The sequence below is a fragment of the Lineus longissimus genome, chromosome 4 (genome assembly GCF_910592395.1).
Source record: "Lineus longissimus chromosome 4, tnLinLong1.2, whole genome shotgun sequence".
NCBI lineage: Eukaryota > Metazoa > Nemertea > Pilidiophora > Heteronemertea > Lineidae > Lineus > Lineus longissimus.
Genome location: NC_088311.1, coordinates 23397734 through 23421509, shown reverse-complemented (window position 1 = coordinate 23421509; position 23776 = coordinate 23397734). Strand labels below are relative to the sequence as shown.

The window sequence follows — 23776 nt, the reverse complement described above, 5'->3', positions numbered from 1 at the left end:
ATCCATTACGAGATTATTTTGCTTCAGTATCAATCATATCGTTTATCAATTCAACAATATTCTACCTGTTTATTTTGTGTAACTATGATGGCCTATCGTAAATAAGGGCGAAAATGGTGGTCATCGTGAAACAGCATTTTTTCCTTTCACAAAGGAAAGCCTCCCACAAAGTGTCGGGCAACATTTCGTTGGATTTGTTGAATAGAATAACACCCCCATCCAATACCTCAAACAAGAGGTAACGCTAGTCATTGGTCAAGTTCTTAGTAAATTGTATTGGACAAGCATCGTGTCAAACCGACGCGATGACTTTGCTGAATAATTTTGGTCGCATGTCATAAAACATCACCTCAGGCAGGTTTTACATAAGGTTCACATTGTCACTTGTAACATGTCACTTTAAGAACGAACACGTCTTTTCAAGAAGCGGGCTACATATGATTCACGTTGTCATTTTTCACTCTCCTAGCATGCTTTCAAGCCTCCGCAATTACCGAAGATGCTTGTGATAGGTGCATGTGGCACGTGAACCATGACGTGTGACAAAGTTAATCATATACATGTAACCCGACCTCAGGCGAGTTTACATATGATTCACGTTGTCTCTGGTCACTTGTCATGGTCCATATGCCCTCTGTCACAGAAACGAGACGGGGAAGTCTTGCAACTCTTGACTGGGTCCCCTCATTCATGACTTACTGAGGCGAGAGGTCGAGAACTATATAGCTCTCTTTACATGACCATAATTCACGCAATGGTAGTTTTCTCACAATATTTTGTCCAAACAAACATGTTGTTTCACCAAAATGGTGGCTTAATTCCATATCACCACATTGTCGATATTACAGAAAACATTGTCTACTTGGAAAATGGGGAATAAATATAGAATAACACTGTTGCGAGTTGTTTGTTTGCAAGAGTGGTCGTGAGACTCGCTCCTGTGTGAAGTTCATTATACCCTCGCATTTGATCATTCCCGGATTTGATTCGCTGTGATTGACTTTGCGTCAGTCGGAGGGGGTTCGTTGACTAGGAAACAATCGGTTGCTGGCAGACGGAGCGTAGGATTTGACAGCGTGAGAATACTCGTTAGACACAACGGTGGGTTTCGAAGTACGCCAGAGCCATTCAGGTGGAGGCACGTGTTCGTGCATCAGCAACGTGTACGAGCAATAAGCCATCTGGCAATAGGAGATATAAACCTTATGTAAGGGTTTGGAAGAAGCCTAATAACTATCTCGAATATTCGAACAATGTACATCAAATAGTTTCTACGGCGTCGTATTGAAGGAAAATTATTTGTGTTGAGTTTGTTTGGAGTCGAGAGCTCGGTGAAAGGTGTTACGGACTCGTAATTTTGCCACTATACAGTAGCTAAGGCAATATTACCCCAAATTTATCGATCAATATCAATCCGGAATCTGGACAGTGGCAGCTATAAAACATATAAGACATCCGTCGCCGGAAACTAATACCCGATATACTAGTGTCTATCAATAGACACTTTTGGCGCGCCAAGGCCACAAATATTGTGCACAGACGACGACTGCAGAGGATAGCAAAATACTTCTTTAAAGGCATCTGAAGTAACACGGACGGAAGCATTCACAAAGGATACCTACAAAATTTTGTCCAAAGCATCTATCCTCCAGTGTCAGAAACCACTACAGAAAATAGCGAAACTGAGACGTTTTGTCCACTGCATCTATTGGAAACAACGTCGAGCACAGCTAAATTTCTCCTTGCAAGGGCATCTACATCGACGAAAACTTACCGAAACTGCTAAAAACTATGGTGAAAAATATATCTGTTCAGCCGTTGATGTCCGATAAAGGGAAGGAAAAGTCTTTCGCTTTATCATGCCACTCAAGAGGAAGCCAGGCGTCTCTTAGGAGCCACAAGACCCACAACCCGCACCACGAGGAAGAGACCGTTCAACTCTTCACAGAGGTAAGGCGAAAATGATTATCTATTTTAGGAATTGTTTTGGAAAATCATCGTAACATTTAGGAAAACATCTACAAAACATCATGAATCATAACATAATTGCTCGAAACACTCATTGAATTGACACCTTGAATTGATGGTGCCAACCTCGCTTTCATGTCATCCTTCTTCGATACCTATCCGTAGCGTTGTGTGAGGTCAGTATCTGAAATCGGAGGATGGATACCGACGCACAACGCTGATAGGTCGGCATGCTGAAACAAGGGGTAAGTGGACAAACTTCTGATACCTAAGTTGTGAACTTGTTAAATATCATCTCTGAAATATTTTATCTCGTCTGATGTGTTTTTGAATTTCTACTAGGCGTTATTTAATTGTACCATGAATATAATGGGCTTGCTAAAGTGCATGCATGGAATCCCCAACGGCGAATAACGCCAAGTTTCGCAATGTTCTGAACTTGATGGCTTTAAATGGTAACAAATTAATGGCATTCCTGAGGACTGGCTTTTCCGGAACGAGGGTCGAAATGGCCTCTTTCCCCCATCGAACCTAAATGTACGTCATGCTGAGGACCATTAACAGACAGAGTGTTTGAGATGCATTTTCGTATGGAACATCTAGAGGATCGATCAATGAATAGTACATGTATTAATCACAAGGTAAACACGTTTTTGGACTGACTATATTTAATTATCTGGCGCTAGAAAGGACCGATGTTCTGCACTAGTTGATATATGAAATAACCTTTCCCCGGCATTGGGGAAATGGTGAGTGGCGGTAGATTTCTCCACTGGAGACAGAGTGATTATTCACCAGATGAAATTTGCTCAATCAAATAAAAAATGAGGGTGTTTATAGTGCCAGTATCCACTAAAGTGATCAGTGACACTTTAAATTATACCGAGCAAAGAGATAGGTGACCCGCGATGACAGAGGTACTGGTCAGTGTCTGCAAGCTGAATGGCAGTCGGTTCCACAGCTTGGGGGCGAAACAAAAAAGGCTCTGTCTCCAAAGGTCACCAACCTAGCCCTTGGCTGGTCAAAAAGCAAATCATCTGAAGACCTTAAAGTGCGGTCGGGTTGTTCTGTATTGAAGAACATCCGTTTTGTTCTGCTTCTACTGAACACAATGGAATCGGGACTTGCTGGACACACTGACCTGAAGCCCTGTTTCACAAGTAACGCAATGTGCTTGCCACGATTCCATTACGTTCGGCTAAAGTGGCGGGACAAAACGGACGTTCTTCGTGTGCGTATTCTATCACCTGAATATACACATTTGCCCTATACCAGGCAGGGCCGTAAAAAGGCCCTCATAACTCGACGTTTTGATGTCGAGGGTAAACATTAGAGCATTTTGACTAAGCACAGGAGCAACATTTTAGCAAAAAAGAAAATATTTTTGAAGCTCGATGCGAATGATTTATCAAAACGATTATCAAAGTTGTTCTCTTTGAAGTGTATTTTCATACTGTGAGAAGTCATTTAGCACCTTCTTGTAGATAAACAACACTTAATAAAACACTTATTTGAAGTCTGATGTAATATAGCGTCACTCAGTAAAATAATTCAGGCCTTGCCCAGTACACAGTTGATTGTGTTCAAGCAATGCCCGTTGTGACGGGGATAGTAGTCCTATAGGGCTGATAGTCCGTGTAACAATAGCCCGCATTGCTAAATGTTTTGGTTAGGGTTAGCGGTACAATAGATCATGCTGCTTAATTGGTCAAATACAATGCTACCGGACTATGACTCCAGGGGGACTATATCCGCTGTCACACCGTTCCCTCTAAGGCCTAAGCTCCTATTGTTGTTCTGTCTTGTCAAAGGGTTATAAGGGAGAATCTTGATTACATCGACCCCCACGAAACGGCTTCCGTGAGTGTCGGTAGACTTACAGTGTCAAGGGCAAATAACCGGAATCCTTTCTTAACGCTTTTTCATTGGCTATCATACATCCCTCCCTTATTCTAGCTTGCAGCAAAAGGTTCCTCGGAGAAGCTGCGGAGTTTTCTTAAGGAGGACCCATCGCGAGTCGGGCTAGTCGACCAGAAAGGCAGGTCTGCGCTACATCATGCGGCGGAAAAAGGCCAAATTGAAGTTTTGGAATATGTCTTATCCCTTGGCGAGGGTAAGTATAAAAAGACATTGAAGAAGTGTATCGAATTCTAGTTCAGAGGCTCATTTTCATGGCATTACTTTCACTTTTATGAAGTCTGTATCACAGTTCAGGAGGTTGCTATCTTTGAAACCTTTATCGCCTTAAACGCAGTTTGGGTCACTTGATATAGTGGTGTGGACGGCCGCCCTTGAGTATTTGAGGAATTCCAGATGGGGTGAAAGCAAATATAGCGTATTCAGAATGATTCTTTGCCTATAGTCTGTCACGTACTGTACATTGGCTGCTTTAGCGCCGCAGGTTTTTTCCTTACTCCTTTCCATTACGCTTCAGATATCAACCTGAAGGATGACGATGGGAACACCGCCCTCCACCTGGCCGCCCAGTCAGGCAAGAAGGAGGCTGTTCGATTCCTCTTGGAGCACAAGGCGTCTTCCGATTGCTTGAACAACAAAGCAGCCTCCCCCCTTCATCTGGCGATTCAGGATGACAAGGCCGAGGTCGTCGAGGTGAGTTGTCAATTCTAAAACACCCGAGTGAGATTATTTCATTTTCATAATGGATAATGTAAGCTCATAGCCTCGTTTACACCACAGAGGTTTGGGTGAGACAACCACAACCGCTTCAGTAAAATGTGGAAGCCTTTCAAAAGCATTTAAAGTCGCATTATTCGATGTTTTAGAATAGAAATTGATACCTCACTGTTGGTATTGATTGTCTCACCAAAACCGCGTGGGTAGAGGTAAAATATTGACCAGAACCGAGGCGTGCAATACCTCCAGTGAGGTATCAATTCCTTAAATCAGTTCCATATAGGCGGCGCTGAATTTTGACCAGGAATACAACAATTATTATTACTAGCATATACCCATGGAGCGGGCAAAGTTGAAATGTAATATACATTAGTGAAATGGGCACGATGATTGAGCTACATTAAATTTCTAACGTTACTGAAGTTTTATTAAAGGTTAAACACGAAATTAACTGCATTTAGGGACTTTATTATTATTATAGGCCGTGATGCTTTTAGCCAATTCAACTTTGATGGTCAGAGTCGTGATAATAATCATTCAGGCTGCACATTTTTGACTGATAATGTAAACACCATTACATTTATATTCATATTGATGATCGGAGAGAAATATGGAGGATCTTGTTAGTGGCTACCATGGTATGGCTTTTGCTGGGATGAAAACATGTAGCTTTCAATCCGTATCCGGATGATGTAAACAAATGAAGCGTTTTCCGGTCGACCAAAGTTTCAATACAAACATTACACAGGTTCCCTCAGCAACAGTAACAAAAATGGGAGGTTTGGCGATTGCAAATTGAGGAGGACGCTTTATGTCATTGCTGATTCCCGAGGGACATTTATTGCATATTTGTCAAACGAGTGGCTTTATCAAATAATGATCAAATAATGTACATTTATCCCCTCTCTTCATATTTGTATTGACTTAATACACTGGAAAGAAACAGGCCTGGGAAATTCTGTTGATGCCGGAAGACAGTCTCGGTCGTCTTACCTGGGAGGGAGGGGGTCCAAGGAAGAATGAACAGTATTCACCGGGTTTTTGGCTACACCAACATTTGGACCTGCTTCCTTACTGAACCTATATGCATCAACTTTTTTGTGCAATCCTTTTTTTCACAGGTGATGTGCATGTACAAGCAAGTTGATGTCAACTTTCCGACGGGTTGTGGAGCAACACCACTACATGTGGCTGCTTGGATAAATGCTGCCCGATCTGTCAAGATTTTGGTAGGTAACAACCCTAAGCCGGGTAGTGACCTATTAGTGCAACCATAATATGGCAAAAGCTAAGATATCAGTAACATAATTGAAAAAGTAATTTTCAAAAAGCTACCAGCACTTGTATTGACAAATCAGAAGTGCTCAATCCTGTTTTGCCGAGATTGTGATAAGGATTCAGCCAACGGGTAGTCCTTACATCGATTATTTCTTCAGAAACACAGCTGGGCCATTTCAGAGTTATCAACAACGGAATCGGTATATACAAAATACGGGTCACTCAGTTTTCTGCGAGTGGATGACTTTAATCTCAAGATCATTACCTTTTTTTCAAACCATAATCAACACAAGAAACCACGTAACCGACTTTTGACAAAGATTTTCTCAAAGAATAGACATACAATCACGTTGTCATGATAATATCGAAAGTAACGTAACCCTCATGTCGTTTCGTTTGCCTTCTCAGCTCAACAAAACCTATGAGGAAATACACATCATATCCTGAGCTACACAAGACCTTAAATATTGACTGACACAATATGGTTTGTCAGCTTGGTCTATATTTCTAATGATTGATAACCTCTTGTTAATGGCGCATAATTTCATCAGCTGACGAAAAAGTCCGTAATAAAAACTTGGCAAAAGAGTCCTAGAAGTCTCATCGTTACACTGAACAAACCAAATCCACTTTACCTGTTCTCCTGGGAATGTTGTCCCGGGAACAAAATATTCTACTCAAAGGTGGTCACAAAGACGCTTGGCCTAATTCTCAAGAAGGACTTGCTTTCGCTCCGGATGCGGCAGGAGAAACCACTCAATGTCAGTTCGGGAAATCATAACTGCGACGTATAAACATATCGCCCCGCATATATCTTGAATGGTCAATGAGTTTCTTGTAACCGTCAGAGAGCAAAGCTAACATTGAAGAGAAATGCATTGTTTATTTCCCCCTTATTTCCCCCTATAATATCAAAGATAAGTCATGGGTCTTGAGTGATTATTGATCCCGGATACATGGCGTCTAATGTCCAAGGATGAAATACTCTTAAGTACGATCTTAGTTCAACGAAAGTGCCGGTATGGGCATAGTGGGCATGAACACCGGGCTCATAATCAACAGGTCGTGGATTCGGCTCTTGGTAGGATCACGCCATTTCGTCTCGTGTCGATGAGGAAGACACCTAACCCTTCATTGCTTCGTTCTATTAATGGGACCACAGCCGATGTTCTGTGCCTATACCAGGATAAACAAAATGGCCCATAGTGTAACATATATATTTGTATAAGGTACCCATGGCAACAGTTTCTTAGTAACATTGAATTGAGAGGAGCAGAGGAACCTGGAGGGCGCAAGCCCATATATTACAATAGGCATAAGCGGGCATGGTCATCAAAAACCATGTTGAGATACCGCAAGAGTGCAGCTATAAGAAGGGCGTATGGCAACATGAACAGTTGAATTATTATCCTTAGACATTTTCTCCTTTCTTTTAAGTTAAACGCCAACGCAAACATAGAAGCCACGTGCCACCCCAAGCTATTGACGCCGTTCCATGCCGCAGCAATTGCAGGGGCCGGTGAAAGCTTGAGGCTCATTTTGGACTACGGTGAGACACTTTACAGAAGTTGCGCTTACATGTTTTCACGATTGTTCGAAATAAATTATGCATAACATTTCGCTCGTACCGGTACCTTAAGAATGCGAGTGCTAAAATGTATCGGCGGGCCAAGAAGAAAACTCGTAATTAAACACTTGAAATGATCATGAAATACCTTAATTTACATCAGTGATCTGAATATCTGTGAAAGTGGTACAAATATCATATTCTTCCTAGTAAAGGTTTAGTCTCTTTTACCGACGCTGGCTGCTACTCTTGCCCTGAACAAGCTTTTGCAAAGAATTTATTGTTAAGACTGCCATCTCCATCTGGTTTCTAACTTACCCAACCTCTGTCACTCCGTCTGCCATCTCGGCACCATTCTTTGTCCTCAATCCTTCCGTTGACCAGAAATCCAGCTGTGCGTTGTTAGCCTCTTCCGATAAACGGTTGTCGATCTCTGCGATTTCTTACTTTCAAAACATTCCTTTACGGACTCTTACATGATGATGCCAGGTTCCACTGAGGTTCACCTTGATTCCCATATCCATCTGGCTTCTAACTGCACGATCCCAGGCTCTGTCTTTCAATCGTCAGCTGTCCCTTTGGCACCATCGTCTGCAGATCAATCCTTCCGTGAACCAAAAAACACAAATCTAGATCCTGCACCAACAATGGTAAGCGACTGAGAGTCGTTGTTAACATAAAGCTAGCCTGACCTTGGCTACAATTTCCGTTTCAGTGCAAGAGACTCTTCTCTCAAGTGACTTCTTAGGATTGCCAGACGTGGAACAGAGCACACCTCTGCACTCAGCAGTCAGCAGTGGCATCTTGGAGGTAACGACCAAATCTTTAGCACCAACTTTTACCAGAAGTTAGAGAAGGAAGGAAGGACGGTCTATCGGGTCAATTTGAAGCGGTCTTTGGAGATCACTCCATTTTAATATGCGACTGAAAACACCAATTGCCGTTTTTTGGTTCCTACAATGTTCATTGATTGACAGTTCTGTGGCTGGTACAATCTATCTCAGTGACTGTCAAGTTTCATTCGCACGAAATACTCTCTGTATTTAGTAAATTAATCTACAAACTACATGTTTCTCTCATCTTCAGGCTGTGAAAGTCTGTTTGGAAGCGGGTGGGGACGCCGGGAGCCAACAGAGTGACAAGTCCACACCAATCCACCTCGCCTGCGCCAAGGGATCCGTGGAGATGGTGAAGGTACTGTTGGATTCTGGTGGGCCACAGAACCATGGATTCTTCACCAAGAACTACATTGAACTTCGCGATGGCATGGAAATGACTCCACTTCACCATGCTGCACTCTACGACCACGTAGAGCTTTGTCAGTATCTCATCGAGAAGGTAAACAGCCTTGAAATATGGGTTTTTTAGCTTCCGAAAGACTTTTTAGAGTTTTTCAGCCCAAATATGCAACCCAAAGAGGTTTTTCAGAGACTTGACAAACCCCTGACGGTTTTTGAGTTTGTGAACATCCTCAATGGGTTTTTCATTTCCTTAAAAACCTCTACGGGCGCATATTTGTGTTGGCCAAAAAATGCCTCAGGTATGCAGAAGCTCTAAAACCATTAAGAGTGAATGGCAAGGTTCTTTCAGTTAGATACGTTGAGATAGAAAGCAGACGAAGGAATATAAGAAGTTTACTACGTTTTACATGGCACAATTAGTTCTTAAAACATTGCTCGCAGCAGCTCCTTTGTGTTTCAAAATGTTCTCTTCAAGTACAACCAACTGATGAACGCCATGCCATCTGAGCCTTCAAAGACCTTGGGTTGAACGTGAGCGTTCAACGCAATGCTCATCCTCTTTTCATCAGGGACAGCAATGGAAACACGCCCCTTCACCTTGAACCAGAGCAAGAGCATTTCATGATGATTGGGACAAACTATCACGGAAAGATTAGAACTTTTAAATTTCTTCACACCTTAACATGGCAAAATCACAGAGGTTCCTTTTGTCGAATGACAAATACGATCGGGTAGATACTTAGTTAAAACCGATAGAAAGTAGTGATACCCATGTGATGGCATTTGTTATGTTTCTGATTTCAGGGAGCCGACATCAATGCCCAGGACATCGAGGAACGCACCCCACTGTTCCTGGCGGCGTATAAGATGGCCGCCAATGTCATGTGCGTCCTTCTGGCTCGTGGCGCGGACATCACCATCAAGGACAAGCTGCAAAGGAACTTCATCCATGCGGCAGTTATCAGCCATTGTAAACTGGAGGCGCTTGGGAAAGACATCAGCAAGGTAAGCAAAGATATTGCAAATGTGTACCACAGAGCCGAGGGTGTGGCAAATCCAAGGAAGGGGGTGGGTGTAGCGGGCCTGGTAATGATGTGACGTGATGAATGTTGTTCCTTGAAGACCAAATTTGTGAAGACAAGTCAGCCATCATCGATTGGTTCCTCTCTCAAACGTCTCGAAGCGACTCTACCAACTAAACTCACTCGAATAAAATGCCAAAGTGGATGCTTCCTTGTTTACCCTCCTGATAACTGAGTCAAACAATGGGACAGGCGTTCACGTGGACGTTTTGGGGGTTTTGCGAAAACTCTCTGTTATCTGTAGTTCACCCGTCACATCCCTGAAAAAAATCTTGTAAATCCATCGTGTTGTTTTCTAGTATGATGAGTTATTGAATGAGAGGGACGACAACGGCTGCACCCCTCTGCACTACGCCTCCCAACTGGGCCTTCTCAACTCCATGGATATGCTTATCAGCACCGGGGCGGCTCTGAATCCGAAAACAAACGCCAAGGAATCACCGCTTCATTTCGCTGCAAAGTATGGAAGAGTTCACTTGATTCATTTTCCTTCATAATACCAGCCTTCCTTACCTCTTGTCGATGTTGCTCGTAGAGTTATTCTTCTGAGAACGTCATAAATTCCTTTGCTTAGGTCCCTTAGAATCCATCAGTGTTCGGCTATTTGGTGTAAAATGGGATGAGTTCGTCTTTCCTCTCCCTTTTCGTACGTTTTTCAAGCTATTTTAGGTTACAGTAACTGTGTGAACATTGCCACCAAGTGCTTGTTCTTCCAATTGTCTTGATGAACCCAGGTAGAGATATTTCCCTCGACAAAAACACCGATGGTTTGCAGATTTGATCTTGAGCTTGAAGCTCGGACCATAAGCCAGCTTCATCAAAGTGTTTTGGCAGCGGCATGTCAGCAAATCATAGGACTAAATGTTCAATAGATGACTGAATGAACATCGTTTTCCCTGATTTTGAGTTCTGCAATCCCGAATATATGTTTCATTCAATCAGTAATCAGTTGCTCTCTCCAGGTACGGCCGCTTCAACTCGTGCGTCAAGCTCCTCAGTGGCAAAGACGGGTGTCACCTGATCAACGAGGCGGATGGCATGTATCAGACAGCACTGCACATGGCCGCCGAAAATGGACACGATAAGGTGGTACAGCTTCTGATGAAGAGAGGGGCCATCATACAAAAGTAAGTGTCATGCAACACGATTTCTCTTTAGTAACGACTTCCACTTGATTGGCTCTCTTCCGAATTGCAGTGACATCTTTTCCTCTTTAGTTCAGACTTAGTTTGTAATGTAGTGGAATCACGGGAGTTGAACCCGTGACCACCAGATCGAAAGTCCAGCATTCTAACCGTTGAACAACCAAAGCTTTAATGTTAGGGTGGAGATTTTCGTCCCGTCTCATAGCCAGGCTATATGGCGATCTGAACCTTGCTCCTTTTTTCTTCAGGGACAACAATGCAAACACGCCACTTCACCTTGCAGCGAAAAACGGTTACAACCGGACCATCATGTCCATCCTCGCCGTCCACGCCCACATACTCAACAGTAAAGGAGAAAATGGAGTGCGTAACACCCGACCTAATTGTTGTACCTTATTTATTGCGACTAGCGAAAATTTCTAATTAGCTTGGCCACGTTGCTGGTATAGTAAGTTATTACAGAAAAGGTAACTGGTACAATTCTTGCATCTGCGCCATCACTTGACGCCATCCTGACTGGTCGGTTGCTCGTGCCCGCATGTAATGCTCATTCCTATTCGATCCAACTTTCCACTTTTCAAAATCTTCAATATTCCCGAATACCGCATTTTCCATTTCTTACTATGATCCTTGCACGGTTATGGTTGGGGTTAGCATAGCTTAATTGTGGAAATATCGATATGGAAATGCCCTTATTGATAGATAACTGAATTAATATACCTAACCTCAAGTATAGATGTTGAAAACTGAGAAAATGAAAGGGAATAAGTCACCAACTACAGCCTCAATCTTGTGCCTTTTGTGGTTCCAGAATACAGCACTGCACTTCGCCTCTATCGGTGGACATTCCAGCGCTGTTATCATATTGCTGAACGAAGGGGCGGAGATTCTCTGCAATTCAAACAGCGAGAGCTTCCTGGATATCGCCCTGACCCAGAAGTTCACAGACGTGGCACTTGCCAGTGTCAGGCATGACAGGTAATAATCAAATTGTGACTCACAAAGGGCATAGAACATGCTCCCTTTGACCGGGCCTAATAGATTCCTTTCTGTCTCTACTATAACAAGCAGGTTTCGCAATCGGTACGAACGATGAAGTGTGTTTTCCTTGATCAGTTTTGTTTCTCCTCTGCGACAGACACGGGTCCTTGCACCTTGTAACTCGCACTATGGCCAGCAAACCTCTTCCATAATGACAGTTAAATCATTTTCTGACCGCTAGGTGGGAGGAGCTGTTCAGCACTGGTAGTTGCATCTATATGTGCTACGTACTGGGTTTCATCAAGCAGTTACCAGAAATATGCCCTATCGTCTATGATAGAATGATCAAAGTGGAGGAAGATAAAAATGGAAACACGGTGGTAAGTATCAATGCCTGCTATCAATGTCCGCAGCACAACCCAGTCTACCCCGATTATATAGAGTTGACGTTGTCACTTGTCATGATTCACTTGTCACGAGTTAACTGAATTTGGCTTTAAAACACGCCACAATGGTGAAAAATTGAACAGTGACATGTTACATGTGAAAGCTCTATGTAATCGCAGCCGTATGCGTTACTCTACCAATCTTCGCGGGGAGCGTAATTTTCGGGGGAGCAACACAACACGACGTAAATCTTCATGCTTCGCCAAAGCATGGTATAAACAACAGCCCATGGGGGCAACTTGTCGTGGTGAGCAGAAAATTGTGACTGGAAGACATGTTGATGTAAACGGAATATTGATGCACATTGGTAGGGAAAACCGGATTTCACTGACAACTACGCATTATGTCCTTCAGTTCAGCACAGCAAACTGAACCCCAGGTTAAGGTGAACGCTACATTAGTGAATGCCCTGTTAAAACAACTGCACCGGAAATGTATCTTAATCTGAAGCATCTTTGTTTTGCAGACGACGTATAACTTCGCTCTCATTCAGATGAATATGAAAGACCAATTAGAGATGAGAAAGAATGGTCAGCCAATCATGCCACTTGCCACACCAAATGTGAGTGATGTCGAGAAAAAGATTACCCCCAAAATGAATCCTTTGCTTATCTTAGTTACCTTATTTGCAACCCACCGCCAAACACGTAAGGAAGCTATGACCTACATGTACTTGATAAGAATGATTAAAAAAATGCAACATCGTCCAGTCGGTTATCTTACATTGTTTTTTTTTGTAGACAATGGTGGCCCACAACAGAGTTGAACTTCTGAATCACCCACTGATGGTTCAATACCTCAACATGAAGTGGTAAGCTATTCATTCATGTTCATACCGCTAATTTGAGTGATCTCTGTCGGGAATGGAAAAGGTTATCGTAAGACCGGTTCGACTAGCATTTGCATTGGACCAACATTTTCATGACAGCAGAGACTGATTTTGTGGTGACGTACTTGCATGAGAAAACGTTGAGAGATTCGTGATAGATACAAGTTTGACCTCACAAGATGGAAGCTGACATTCTCGTGACATACATGTACTTCATTTACAACACTAATAATATGTCGTTTTCCATTTGTTGTAGGAATGCCTACGGACTGAAACTCTTTGTCTTGAGCGTGTTCGTATACTCGATATTTCTTGCCGCGCTGACCTACTTTGTGACCAGTTTCCCAAATTGGCAACACACTGATAACATCGTCGGGAACTACTCAGACGACGACTACTACAACCAGAGCTACGGCTACAAATTCCAAGTGAGTGTCAGCCGCCATCTTCGAAAGTTATTTTAAAAAGTTGTGATGTAGCGATGACATTATTTGAATGAAGAGTCAAAATTACTCGAGCCACCATAGTCCGATAAAATCACGCGCCTCCTTGCGAGACCTCATGATATTTGGATAGTCCATCGCTGTGGTTGAAAACGTACCAATAATCCAACCTTGCATCAGGAACTGGCGGACGCGCCCAAAGACTTTGAATAAGGCTGAATTCACCATTTACTCATGACAAGCGAAATACATGTATAACGGAAGTCTTCGGGATGTTTCGTCAATTCTTGTAAAAACCTCCTCCTTCTGCATACATGTCCCCTTCTATTTACTCCTCTGCCAAACAAAACCTGCAACTTACGTTCCCCCAGGTATATGGCACGGCTTAACCAGCCAGCCATGAGGGAATTCCGTTATGGCCCAGTGGTTCGCGCGTTTGCCCCAAAGTGGAAGTTATGCAACGTTGCGCGCGGTCGACCTTTGGATCGGTGACCGGCACGTACAATACAACAGCAACATGTGACCAGCTAGGATTGTTTACGTTTGGACGTCAGCACCAGTGAGGCAGGACTGGCTGAATATGATTGGCCAATACAACTGTAAAAAACCTTTTTGAGAAAAAATGTTATTGAAACCTAAATCTGTCATTCAATGCTGTGCTCTTGATTCTAGTTTTCCATTGGACAACTGATCGCCGCGACAATAATCGTCGTCTTCTGTCTGTTGAACATGGTGAAGGAGGTCATACAGATGGTACAGCAGGTACGTGAATTCCTCGCCTGGGTCATCAATTTCAATGAACTGTTTTGTAATCAACTTTCTTATATGAGGTTCTGTCACTATATCAATAAAGCTTCTTGGAAACAAAGAGTTAGTGAAATTCGTGGGCCCAGAAACATTGCAGTGCAGTGGCGGTGTAAACAATAATAAAGGAGGTGTCGGTCACGATCACCAGAATTAAAGTCTTGTTGTTTTTTTCCAGAAAATGAAATATTTCCTTGACGTCACCAATCTGTTGGAGTGGATCCTGTATATAAGCTGTTCCGTCTTTCTGTGTCCCTCCCTGACCATGAGCACATCGACTCACTTTCAGTGGGAGTCCGGCGCCGTTGCGACATTCCTAGCCTGGGTCAACCTTCTTCTGTTTTTCCAAAGGTATGGTCATCATAACTTCTTGAGACAAATATTGCATTAACATCACTTTCAAGTGTCAGTCATTTAGTTTAAATTAACTGCTTTAACTGTACCACGCCCCGATTCCTTTTTATTGCCTGTAAGAAATAATTGACCACGGAATAACGACTCGTTTTAAAAACAAGGCTATGTCCACTTTGATCATCACGTTCTCGATTGCAGTATTTAAACGACATGGCAGCATCTCTTTCCCTCGTGACGTGGAATTCTTATTTAGGAAAAAAGCGATCAAGATCCGTTCGATTTGGTCAGCCTGGTGGTTTACAAGATGGAGATGAGATTGCGGTTGTGGGAGTCAGTTCTTGAATACAAATACATGTACAAGACAAATGCAAAACTTATTCTAAAAACTGAAGATTAGAAAACAATTGACCGTGTTCTTTTCTTCCTTGTCACTCGCAGGTCAGGACGATTCGGCATCTACGTGGTGATGTTCTTGGAGATCTTGAAGACATTGATTGAAGTGCTCGTGGTGTTCTTCGTCCTCATTGTGGCCTTCGGTCTCGCCTTCTACATCGTTCTCACCAACAAGGTAAGTTCTACCACGAAGCCTTCGTCCTCATTGTGGCCTTCGGTCTCGCCTTCTACATCGTTCTCACCAACAAGGTAAGTTCTACCACGAAGCCTTCGTCCTCATTGTGGCCTTCGGTCTCGCCTTCTACATCGTTCTCACCAACAAGGTAAGTTCTACCACGAAGTCTTCGTCCTCATCGTGGCCTTTGGTCTCGCCTTCTACAATGTACGTAATGCCTCGAAGTCTTCGTACTCATCGTGGCCTTCGGTCTTGCCTTCTACATCGTTATAACCGATTAAAATTTCGTGATTTTTGTACTGTGCTTACGAAAGTGCGTGATCGACGAATGTCTTTCGGAATTCTCCAAGTGAAACATTGATTGGTATTAAGTTTATTTGGTCACGTGCTAGGTGTGAGGGGAACCTCATTTGGATCTCTCTCTCGATGTATTTGCTGTATTCGGCAGTCTATTGTACTGACTCTGTTAATATCAAACTTGTTCTAGACAAATTCCGAGAACGGCCAGGGCACTCTAGGGATGATGCTCCTCCGCTGCGCCATGATGATGCTTGGCGACTACGACTTCAAGGAGACATTCCTCTACCCCCTCACCGATTCGGACACCACAACCGCCCACTTCGCCACGCTGACCGTGGTCCTTCTGGTCGCCTTCATACTCCTCATGCCGATATTACTGATGAATCTACTGGTAGGTCATACTCCATATGGTCAACTTACTGGATTTTACTAAGAAACGTACAAACGCAAATGTAGTCAATGTCGTATCTATTTGCGTCCTGAGTCAGGGTTTTCAGTCGGTGAGGCTTGAGAAAGGGCGAAGTCGTAAAATCGTTGAGTTGGTCTGAAGCCAATATTTCGTTGAATTGAAAAGCATTAGCTCTTCCAACCATGAAGTTATTGAAATTAGAATAAGATTGTGTTTACGTCGTGTCTAAGCGATAGACAACATTTTTCATTTACCTTCCCGATCATCTGTGATAGAAAAATGATTCATCATTGTCATGTTGTGCTGATTCACGATTTCAGATCGGTTTGGCGGTCGGTGATATCGAGAGTATTCAGAGGAACGCTAGACTGAAGAGAATTGCCATGCAGGCAAGTCAATAGCCTTATATTATGACCTTATATTAGTCGTTTGTGCGAATACATGCATTTAACACGGAACTGAATATGAATTATTGATGATGATCAACTGATATAGCACTAGAGGACACTTCGCTCTTCAATAATTACATTGGTTACGCCACTTAAGCAGGTGAAATCAGTCCACTTAGTCATTGAACGAAAGCTGCCAATGCAGCGAAACCAGGGGCATACTTCCGTCAGATTTGGAGTTGGCTTTGCCATCTATTCCAAAATGTATAAACAGACAGCAGCGGTATTTAACGTCCACTCTTTTCACGGCAGGTTGAACTTCACACCGATCTTGAAAAGAAGCTTCCGGCCTTCTTCCTAAGTCACGTCGACAAACAGGAAGTCGTGGTGAAACCCTGTTGCTCTGGATACTCCAAAGTCTTGAGTGTAAGTACCAATGACTGGAAGGGTGGGCTAGTTCGCTCCAGTGGCAGGTAGTGTGGGACAGTTTCATCACATCGAGTTTTCTTTATGGAAACGATTTTTGTCGCTGTGATCTGTCACAGCCATGCGATAAACGACAAACAATCACTTGTCTGTGGGTAAAACAGGTTATCACTGAGTTCGATCTTTATCGCAGGTTGCAGCAATGAACATTTTTCGTCACAGGTAAAAGCGATTGCCCACAAGGCAGAATTCTTGGCGTTCATCTGATGACTTTCGCACGTCGCTGCAACAAAAACCTCGCGTATACGAGGAGTTGATATCATGCGGAACGCATGACTTGCTAGGTGGGGTGTCTTCAAGGCATTGAACAGAATGTGAGTGAAATGTTTTGTACTTGATTGCAGTCAATTTCCACTTCGCGGCTCGGAGAGGGGGGTTCGGAATTGGATGCGGACGCGAAGAAAGATGCCTTTGTGTATGAAGAGCTCTTCAAGCAGAAACAAAAGTAAGTCTTTTGCTCCGTCAATTTACAGTTTAATTAGTATTGTGGCCAATTCGATCACATTACGTAAGCTTGAAAATTTTTGACGGAGTCTAATGTCTCAGTAGTTGTCAAGTTACAAAAACAAATACATGTTTCAAAACTAAACAAATCATCTTATTTCATGTTCTGAATGTCTATTTACATGCAATGACTGACGTGACGTGACGTTATCTGACATGATGTCAGGTGACATAATGTCATCATGTATTAACAACCTCCCCTGCTTCCAGAATGAAAGAATTTTCTCAAACGTTGGAAAAGACATTCGACCTGGTACGCCTGATGGTTCAAAAAATGGAGATCAAGACTGAAGCGGAAAATAGGGACGAGGGAGTCAGCCCCTGTGAAAGCGGGCAGGCGGCTCTCAACAAACACAAACTCCAACTTGCCGTCTTATCAAAGTTAAAGCGATAGACGATAGGACAATGGCATTATGGATGAGGAGGTCTGCCCCTGTGAAAGCGGGCAGGCGGCTCTCAGCGTACACAAGCTCCAACTTGCTGTTTTGTCAAAGGAAAAGCGACAGGCAATGCATGTAGGGTTATATTAAGGTGACACTGACATTTGTAACTATGTTATCAACTTTGTTACAACTCCATCATAAACTAAAGGACTATGGCACACTGAAATTTGTAAATACGTTATAAACTTAGTTACCACCTGTCTCAAGAACACTGATATCGTCTGGTACAACCAATTTCACCAGTCTTATAAATATCTATAATAGTACCTATGTGTGTTGTCCTGTGCTGTGTGATCGTATGAATGTGTATATTCAGTATTCCATTGTCTTCAACGTGAGATCGAGAAACAAAATTAACTTACTTACATGTACATGTACTTACTTATCAAGTATATACATGTACTTGGTATCATGGATGAGGAAGTCAGCCTCTAAGATACCTTGCAGGCGGCTGTCCTGTAAAAGATAAAGCGAGACAGACACTCTATAGGCTAGGTGGCTCTGTAACCATGTCCCATTACGCACAATATATATCAGTGCACATGGCAAAATCAAAAGTGGCGCAAATTAGATATTCATAAACACGGAAGTTAAAATGTACTAGCATTATGCATATGCTGTAGGGCACTGTAGCATGGGACATTACGTGTGATCACAAGTGATGGACCTTCGTGTCCGAAATAGATATCTTTTCTGTCGAGCCAGCACGCCATGGTTGTGGTATAATCCTGTACGGTATAGGCCTTCTTCACCAATACAATGTGATAGTTATGAAAATAATATATACCGCGTGTAATGAAATCGTTGTTTTTTTATTATTTGTCTTGATAACCTGAATGTGATGAAACGTGTTCAAATCGTGCTAAATCACCCTTTGATGTGCGTCACACGATAATTGAGGAAGTTCAATTTCATTTCGACGTCATCTTTTTCACACAAGGTCGTCTCATGTTACCCCGAGAGTTATTGAGGTCAAAGCTGTTCCGCGTCAGTGGAGTGGTAACACCTGATGAGGGAACCACGCCATTTAGGCGAGGTTGCTTGAACCGGGCAGTGGAATCAAATGCAAAATTCAGTGTCCAGAATCCAGTCCATTCGAACACCCGGTTGGAAGTGTACTTCAATGAGGCCGAGAACCTTACCGGTATGTTGATTTTCCTGGCCGATTGAATTTGCCCATCCTAATAAGATATACCCATTGAGCACCCTGTTCTAAACTTCGGGCGCAGTGGACCGGCCTCGTGACGGCGATCAGGATGACGAAATTGATGTACATGTGGGATCGAGTCTACCGTATTCATGATTCATAACTTGCCAACTTACGAACGGATAGCGGATAGGTTGTTTTCACGTTTCTATGTATTTACGTATTCTGATGAGGCAGACGGATAAACGAAGGTAGGATTGAGGTCATATGAATTGATCAGAGTCTTATATACTTTTCATTTTGAATAACTTCCATCACATATACAGGTACGTTATGATATTCTATTTTAAAGTTCTGTGTATCAATGATATCCAACTGTCTGAAACAAGACGTTTTGACTCGGCTTTCCATGAAGCTGTAATTTGGTAAATTTAGAATGAATATGATAGGATATAGGAGTTATTCAAAAACAAAAGTTCGCCATCTTTTCAGTGTCGCCTAATTTAACGGCTTAGCGGTAGTCGTGTTGGAGTTTATGCCAGAGTCATCATTTTTCAAAATGTTCGGAAGATGCGCGGCACCACTACTGGTTCTGTTGTACTCCGTCAAGTTCGTCGAACCAGGTAGGATTCTTTGGATTGTGATAACGGCTCGTCCGACATATCCTAGTCGTGAAACTCGTGTACTTTATACATGTACATGTACCTTGGTTATTTTTTGAAATAAAGATTTGAATGGAAGTGGTCATCCTCCTAGAGTGTTGTATTTGTGTCATGGGTTAATGTCCCCTTCATGCAGGGCCGGAGAAGCGTATACGCCTAAGTCGCAAGTTTGTACGGTGCGGCAGTAGTTTTATATAAAACAAATGCACCATTGTCCACTGGGCGGGTCACGGTGGTATTTAACATGAGGTGTGAGATCGATACTGATTTGACCACACCAAGTTTAATTTTAAGTCGTCCAATGGTCATGAACATGTTGTGGCTAACATTTCTGTCGATTTCGAAGTCATTATTGAAGAGGTCATCGGAATGAGTTACAGGCCGACATACACAGGTATTTCAATAGTTAGGACCGGTTTCTTCTACTTATTCAGCAAAGGCGTGTCGATACGTTCACTTCTACGGACATTGCGGCGGACATTTTTACACTTTTGTTGGCTCAGTGGCGGCCTGTAAAGTAGCGTGTTCAAGCCGAGGAAACTGTCTTGGAATTCATTACAACTCCGGACAATGTTGGCTTCAAAACTTTGTCTGTCAACCGAGCAAGGCCGTGAATAGGGGCAACAGAGTATGGAATCAATACACAAAACTGAGTAAGTCAAACTATGGTCTTCGCTGCTCTTTCGTTAAAGGGAGAATGGACTTGGGTGTGATAGATTCAAGGTTCACGAAGTTGCAGATAGGGGCCTCTCCTATGTCACAGAACATCAGAAATATTTGGTCGTGCTTGTACATGTATGATGAATATATCATCGTGGTATCAACCACGACACAGTCTCCTGACTGTGCATAGTCACTCCAAGAGTGCCAATTTGATCCCTCGCTCCTCTCTATGCCTGATTTTTACTTTCCGAGTTTCCAAGTGATACATGTATTAAGTGATTTCGAAATGAATTGATGCAGGTTTGATAGGTTTGATAGATTATTCAGACGTTTAAATTTTCAGAAAAAGGTTAGATTTTATGACTGTTTCATAACCTCCTTTAACTTTCAGCTCCCTGCTCGACGACAGGTAAGGCAGTTTCATACTAAAACCCCTGGCTATTATATGACCGTGGATCCTTAAAAGCTGCCAGTGTACCAGGTCATTCGCCGTAATATCCTCGGCTGTCGAGCATCAAATAATCGGCAGATCTGAAGGGTTGTGACACAACTTATAGGTACAGTCGAACCCCGGTAACACGACCACCCATGGGACCGAGGTTGAATGGTCGCGTTACCGGGCTGGTCGTGTTAGTGAAGTTGAAAATCCGGGGGAAAAATGCATGATTAGGTTTTTTCGCCAAAATTGTTGAACTTATTGAAAAATTTTCAAAGTCAAAACTTTTTTGGGGCTGATGATATTTCTTCATTTTGAGCAGAAAAAAGACAAGTTGAAAAAATATTTGGACTCAGAAATTGTTTTCCAGTGGTCGTGGTCTGGGTACCCGGGTGGTCGTGTTACCGGGGGCCTTGTTATTGTAATATGAGAGGAAACCATTCGGGACCGGCGATTCTTGGTCGTCATAGCGGGGTGGTCGTCGACCGGGGTTCCACTGTACGTGACATGTTCTCTTTTTCTAGATCGATCGAGTTTTCGCAAATCCCCCGAAACGCCAACGTACCATATTGACCTCCTGACAACGAATTCGAACAATGCGATAGGCGTTCACATGGACATTTCGGGGCCTTTGTGAATACTCCCTATGCCTGCCGCACTCATCGCATTTCCATCCATTTTTTGGCTCACCGGTACGGTGAGTCTATACAATAGCGCAGTGTCCGTCGTCCGTCGTCGTCGTCGTCGTCGTTGTCGTCGTCGTCGTCGTCCATCGTCGTCCGTCACATCCTATTTCAAAAACTGTGGCACGTTTCTTAACCGCTTGGGCTATGGACTCAAAACTTTGTATGCATGACCCCCTAGGTCAGATGACCTTTGACACTGAATTTTGGTCGGGTCTGATTCTTGACTTGGCACCCAGGGGGCCAAAACTGAAAACATAAAAAGTGTGATATCTCATTTATTAGTGATTTGTTTTTGATGAAATTTTTATGGTAGGTACATCACATATCACAGAGGTTTTCGATTTGACTTATTTTTCAAGGTCATAGAGGTCAAATGGCGTAAATTGGCCGTTTGAGCGTAACTGTGGCACGTTTCGTAACTGCTAGGGCTATGGACTTGAAACTTTCTACACAAGACCCCCCCTAGGTCAGGTTATCTCTGACACTGAATTTTGGTCTGATCTGTTTCTCGACTTGGACACCAGGGGGCAAAAAGTGAAAACCTAGAAAGTGTGATATCTCGCAAATTAGTGATGCTTATTCGATAAAGTTGTTATGGTTATACTCCCAGCAAGGATACATTACATGTACATATTATACAGGTTTTTGATTTGACCTACTTTTCAAGGTCATAGAGGTCAAATGCCGTGAATTTGCTGTTTGGCGGCCTAACTATGGCATGTTTTATATCTGCAATGACACTTAAATTCATATTTGTTGCACATTATCCCAAAGGTAAGGTAGGCCTAAGTTCATTGTCAATTAAGTCATTACCTAAATACCGGTGAGCACAATGGCTACTGGCCTTTTCATTCAGAAAATGTTGATTCAAACCTGGCTTAAGTATCAGGCACGGTGTGACATCTTTAGTTGTTGCCCATATTCTCAGCGTTCCCAAAAAATTAGGGAAGATTCTCAAAAACGGTTTGAAAACTTGATCGTGTGCGGCAGGCATGACAATATAGTTCGCCATGTTGCGCTAGGCTTTTAGCGCAACAAGCTTTTACAATCTTTCATCGTCCGTTGTGTCATCCGTCTGGTGTCCGTCTATCCATAGAGCGCCTATAGTGGCTTATTAGCTGAGTGCTCGATATGTGGCCTAGAATTCTAGTCAATATTGAAGCTTTTGCTGGCATCCTTGTCAGATTCTTACGTTCCATACCATGATGTACTTATCAACCTTTTCAGTTTCTTTTATTAGCTTAGTACTTTGTTAGCTCATATGTTAACTAGAATTCTAGTCAATATCTAAGCTTCTGATGGCATCCTTGTCATATTCTCGCGTTATATACCATGACACTAATCAATAGTTCGCTGCCTCCATTTTGATTTCAAATCTCTTCGCTTCCGGACAACCTGGTAAAACCACGCGCCGTTTTGTGAGATCTCGTGATATTAGCGTGGACTTATCCACAGTCCAACCATGCGTCGGGAATAGGCAGAGCGCGCAATGACTCGGCACGAGGCTGGCCTCCAGAGATATTTTTTTACTTGTGAGATGGCTATTTTATTAAGACTTGTTGTCAGTGATAAATTTTGGCAAATACAATGAACGCATACATTACAAGCATAAATGATTCATATAACATAATATTGCCAAAACAAAGTTCTATCCACATATTCTTTCTCCATAAAAAAAAATCTTTTGATATTATATTGATTCTTGACCATTTTATGAAAAAACAATTTAACAAGATAATTGACTACCCATAGAATAACGGCGATGCCATAGAACAGTAAAATACTTAGAAATAACCACTACCGTTTTAGAAAATCAAATATATTTGTGCAAACTATCGTTCATTTAACATATGTGTACTTGGTCCGGTAACATGAATGCTAATGGTATAACTCTTCGTGAGTGACTTGATAAATAATTACCAAAATATCGCCAATAACCTTTCATAACGTACTAGGCTAAGGTACGATCTCAAAACTTCGACATTCATAATTTCCGAGTAAGCTTGAAATGATCGAGGAAGACAAAATTGCAGACAAATAATTTTTATTTGGTTTTCTATGTTAGATATTTATTTGGTACGAAAATACATAGAGTAACATACAGTTGGGCTCTGAAAGAAAATAAAAAGATTTAATGATTTTTTTGAAGCATCATCAGACACCTAATTAACACCTAATTCGTTCATGCACACTGTCTCTGGTGTAAAAGATTTTCTATAACTAAAAAAACATTGCATTTTTCTGATGGAGAAAAGGGAGTCTCTTTTTAAACATCTTAAAAACATCTAAAACGATATCATACCTATCCTC

General features: G+C 42.5%; 1 protein-coding gene and 1 long non-coding RNA gene across 3 annotated transcripts; both read left to right on the top strand.

Annotated features, from left to right (window-relative positions):
• The first annotated feature begins 1012 nt into the window (after positions 1-1012).
• Positions 1013-18673, top strand: LOC135486937 (transient receptor potential cation channel subfamily A member 1-like). 2 transcript variants are annotated; one of them, XM_064770119.1, is made up of 24 exons: positions 1013-1950; positions 3925-4081; positions 4403-4578; positions 5724-5831; positions 7318-7429; positions 8163-8257; positions 8534-8785; positions 9493-9693; positions 10070-10230; positions 10733-10897; positions 11164-11278; positions 11727-11893; positions 12138-12276; positions 12810-12905; positions 13084-13154; positions 13429-13600; positions 14288-14377; positions 14598-14770; positions 15212-15341; positions 15829-16032; positions 16371-16439; positions 16752-16865; positions 17270-17370; positions 17640-18673. In XM_064770119.1, the coding sequence occupies exons 1-24, from the start codon at positions 1792-1794 to the stop codon at positions 17821-17823; spliced, it is 3411 nt and encodes a 1136-aa protein (XP_064626189.1). In that variant the 5' UTR covers positions 1013-1791; the 3' UTR covers positions 17824-18673. The 2 variants fall into 2 exon arrangements, with proteins under 2 accessions (XP_064626189.1, XP_064626190.1); XM_064770120.1 differs by lacking the exon at positions 1013-1950 and adding an exon at positions 2059-2213.
• An 816-nt stretch (positions 18674-19489) lies between these two features.
• Positions 19490-20753, top strand: LOC135485844 (uncharacterized). The gene is made up of 3 exons (XR_010446637.1): positions 19490-19642; positions 20116-20334; positions 20736-20753. It is a non-coding gene; the product is annotated as an uncharacterized LOC135485844 (long non-coding RNA).
• The last annotated feature ends 3023 nt before the right edge of the window (positions 20754-23776 follow it).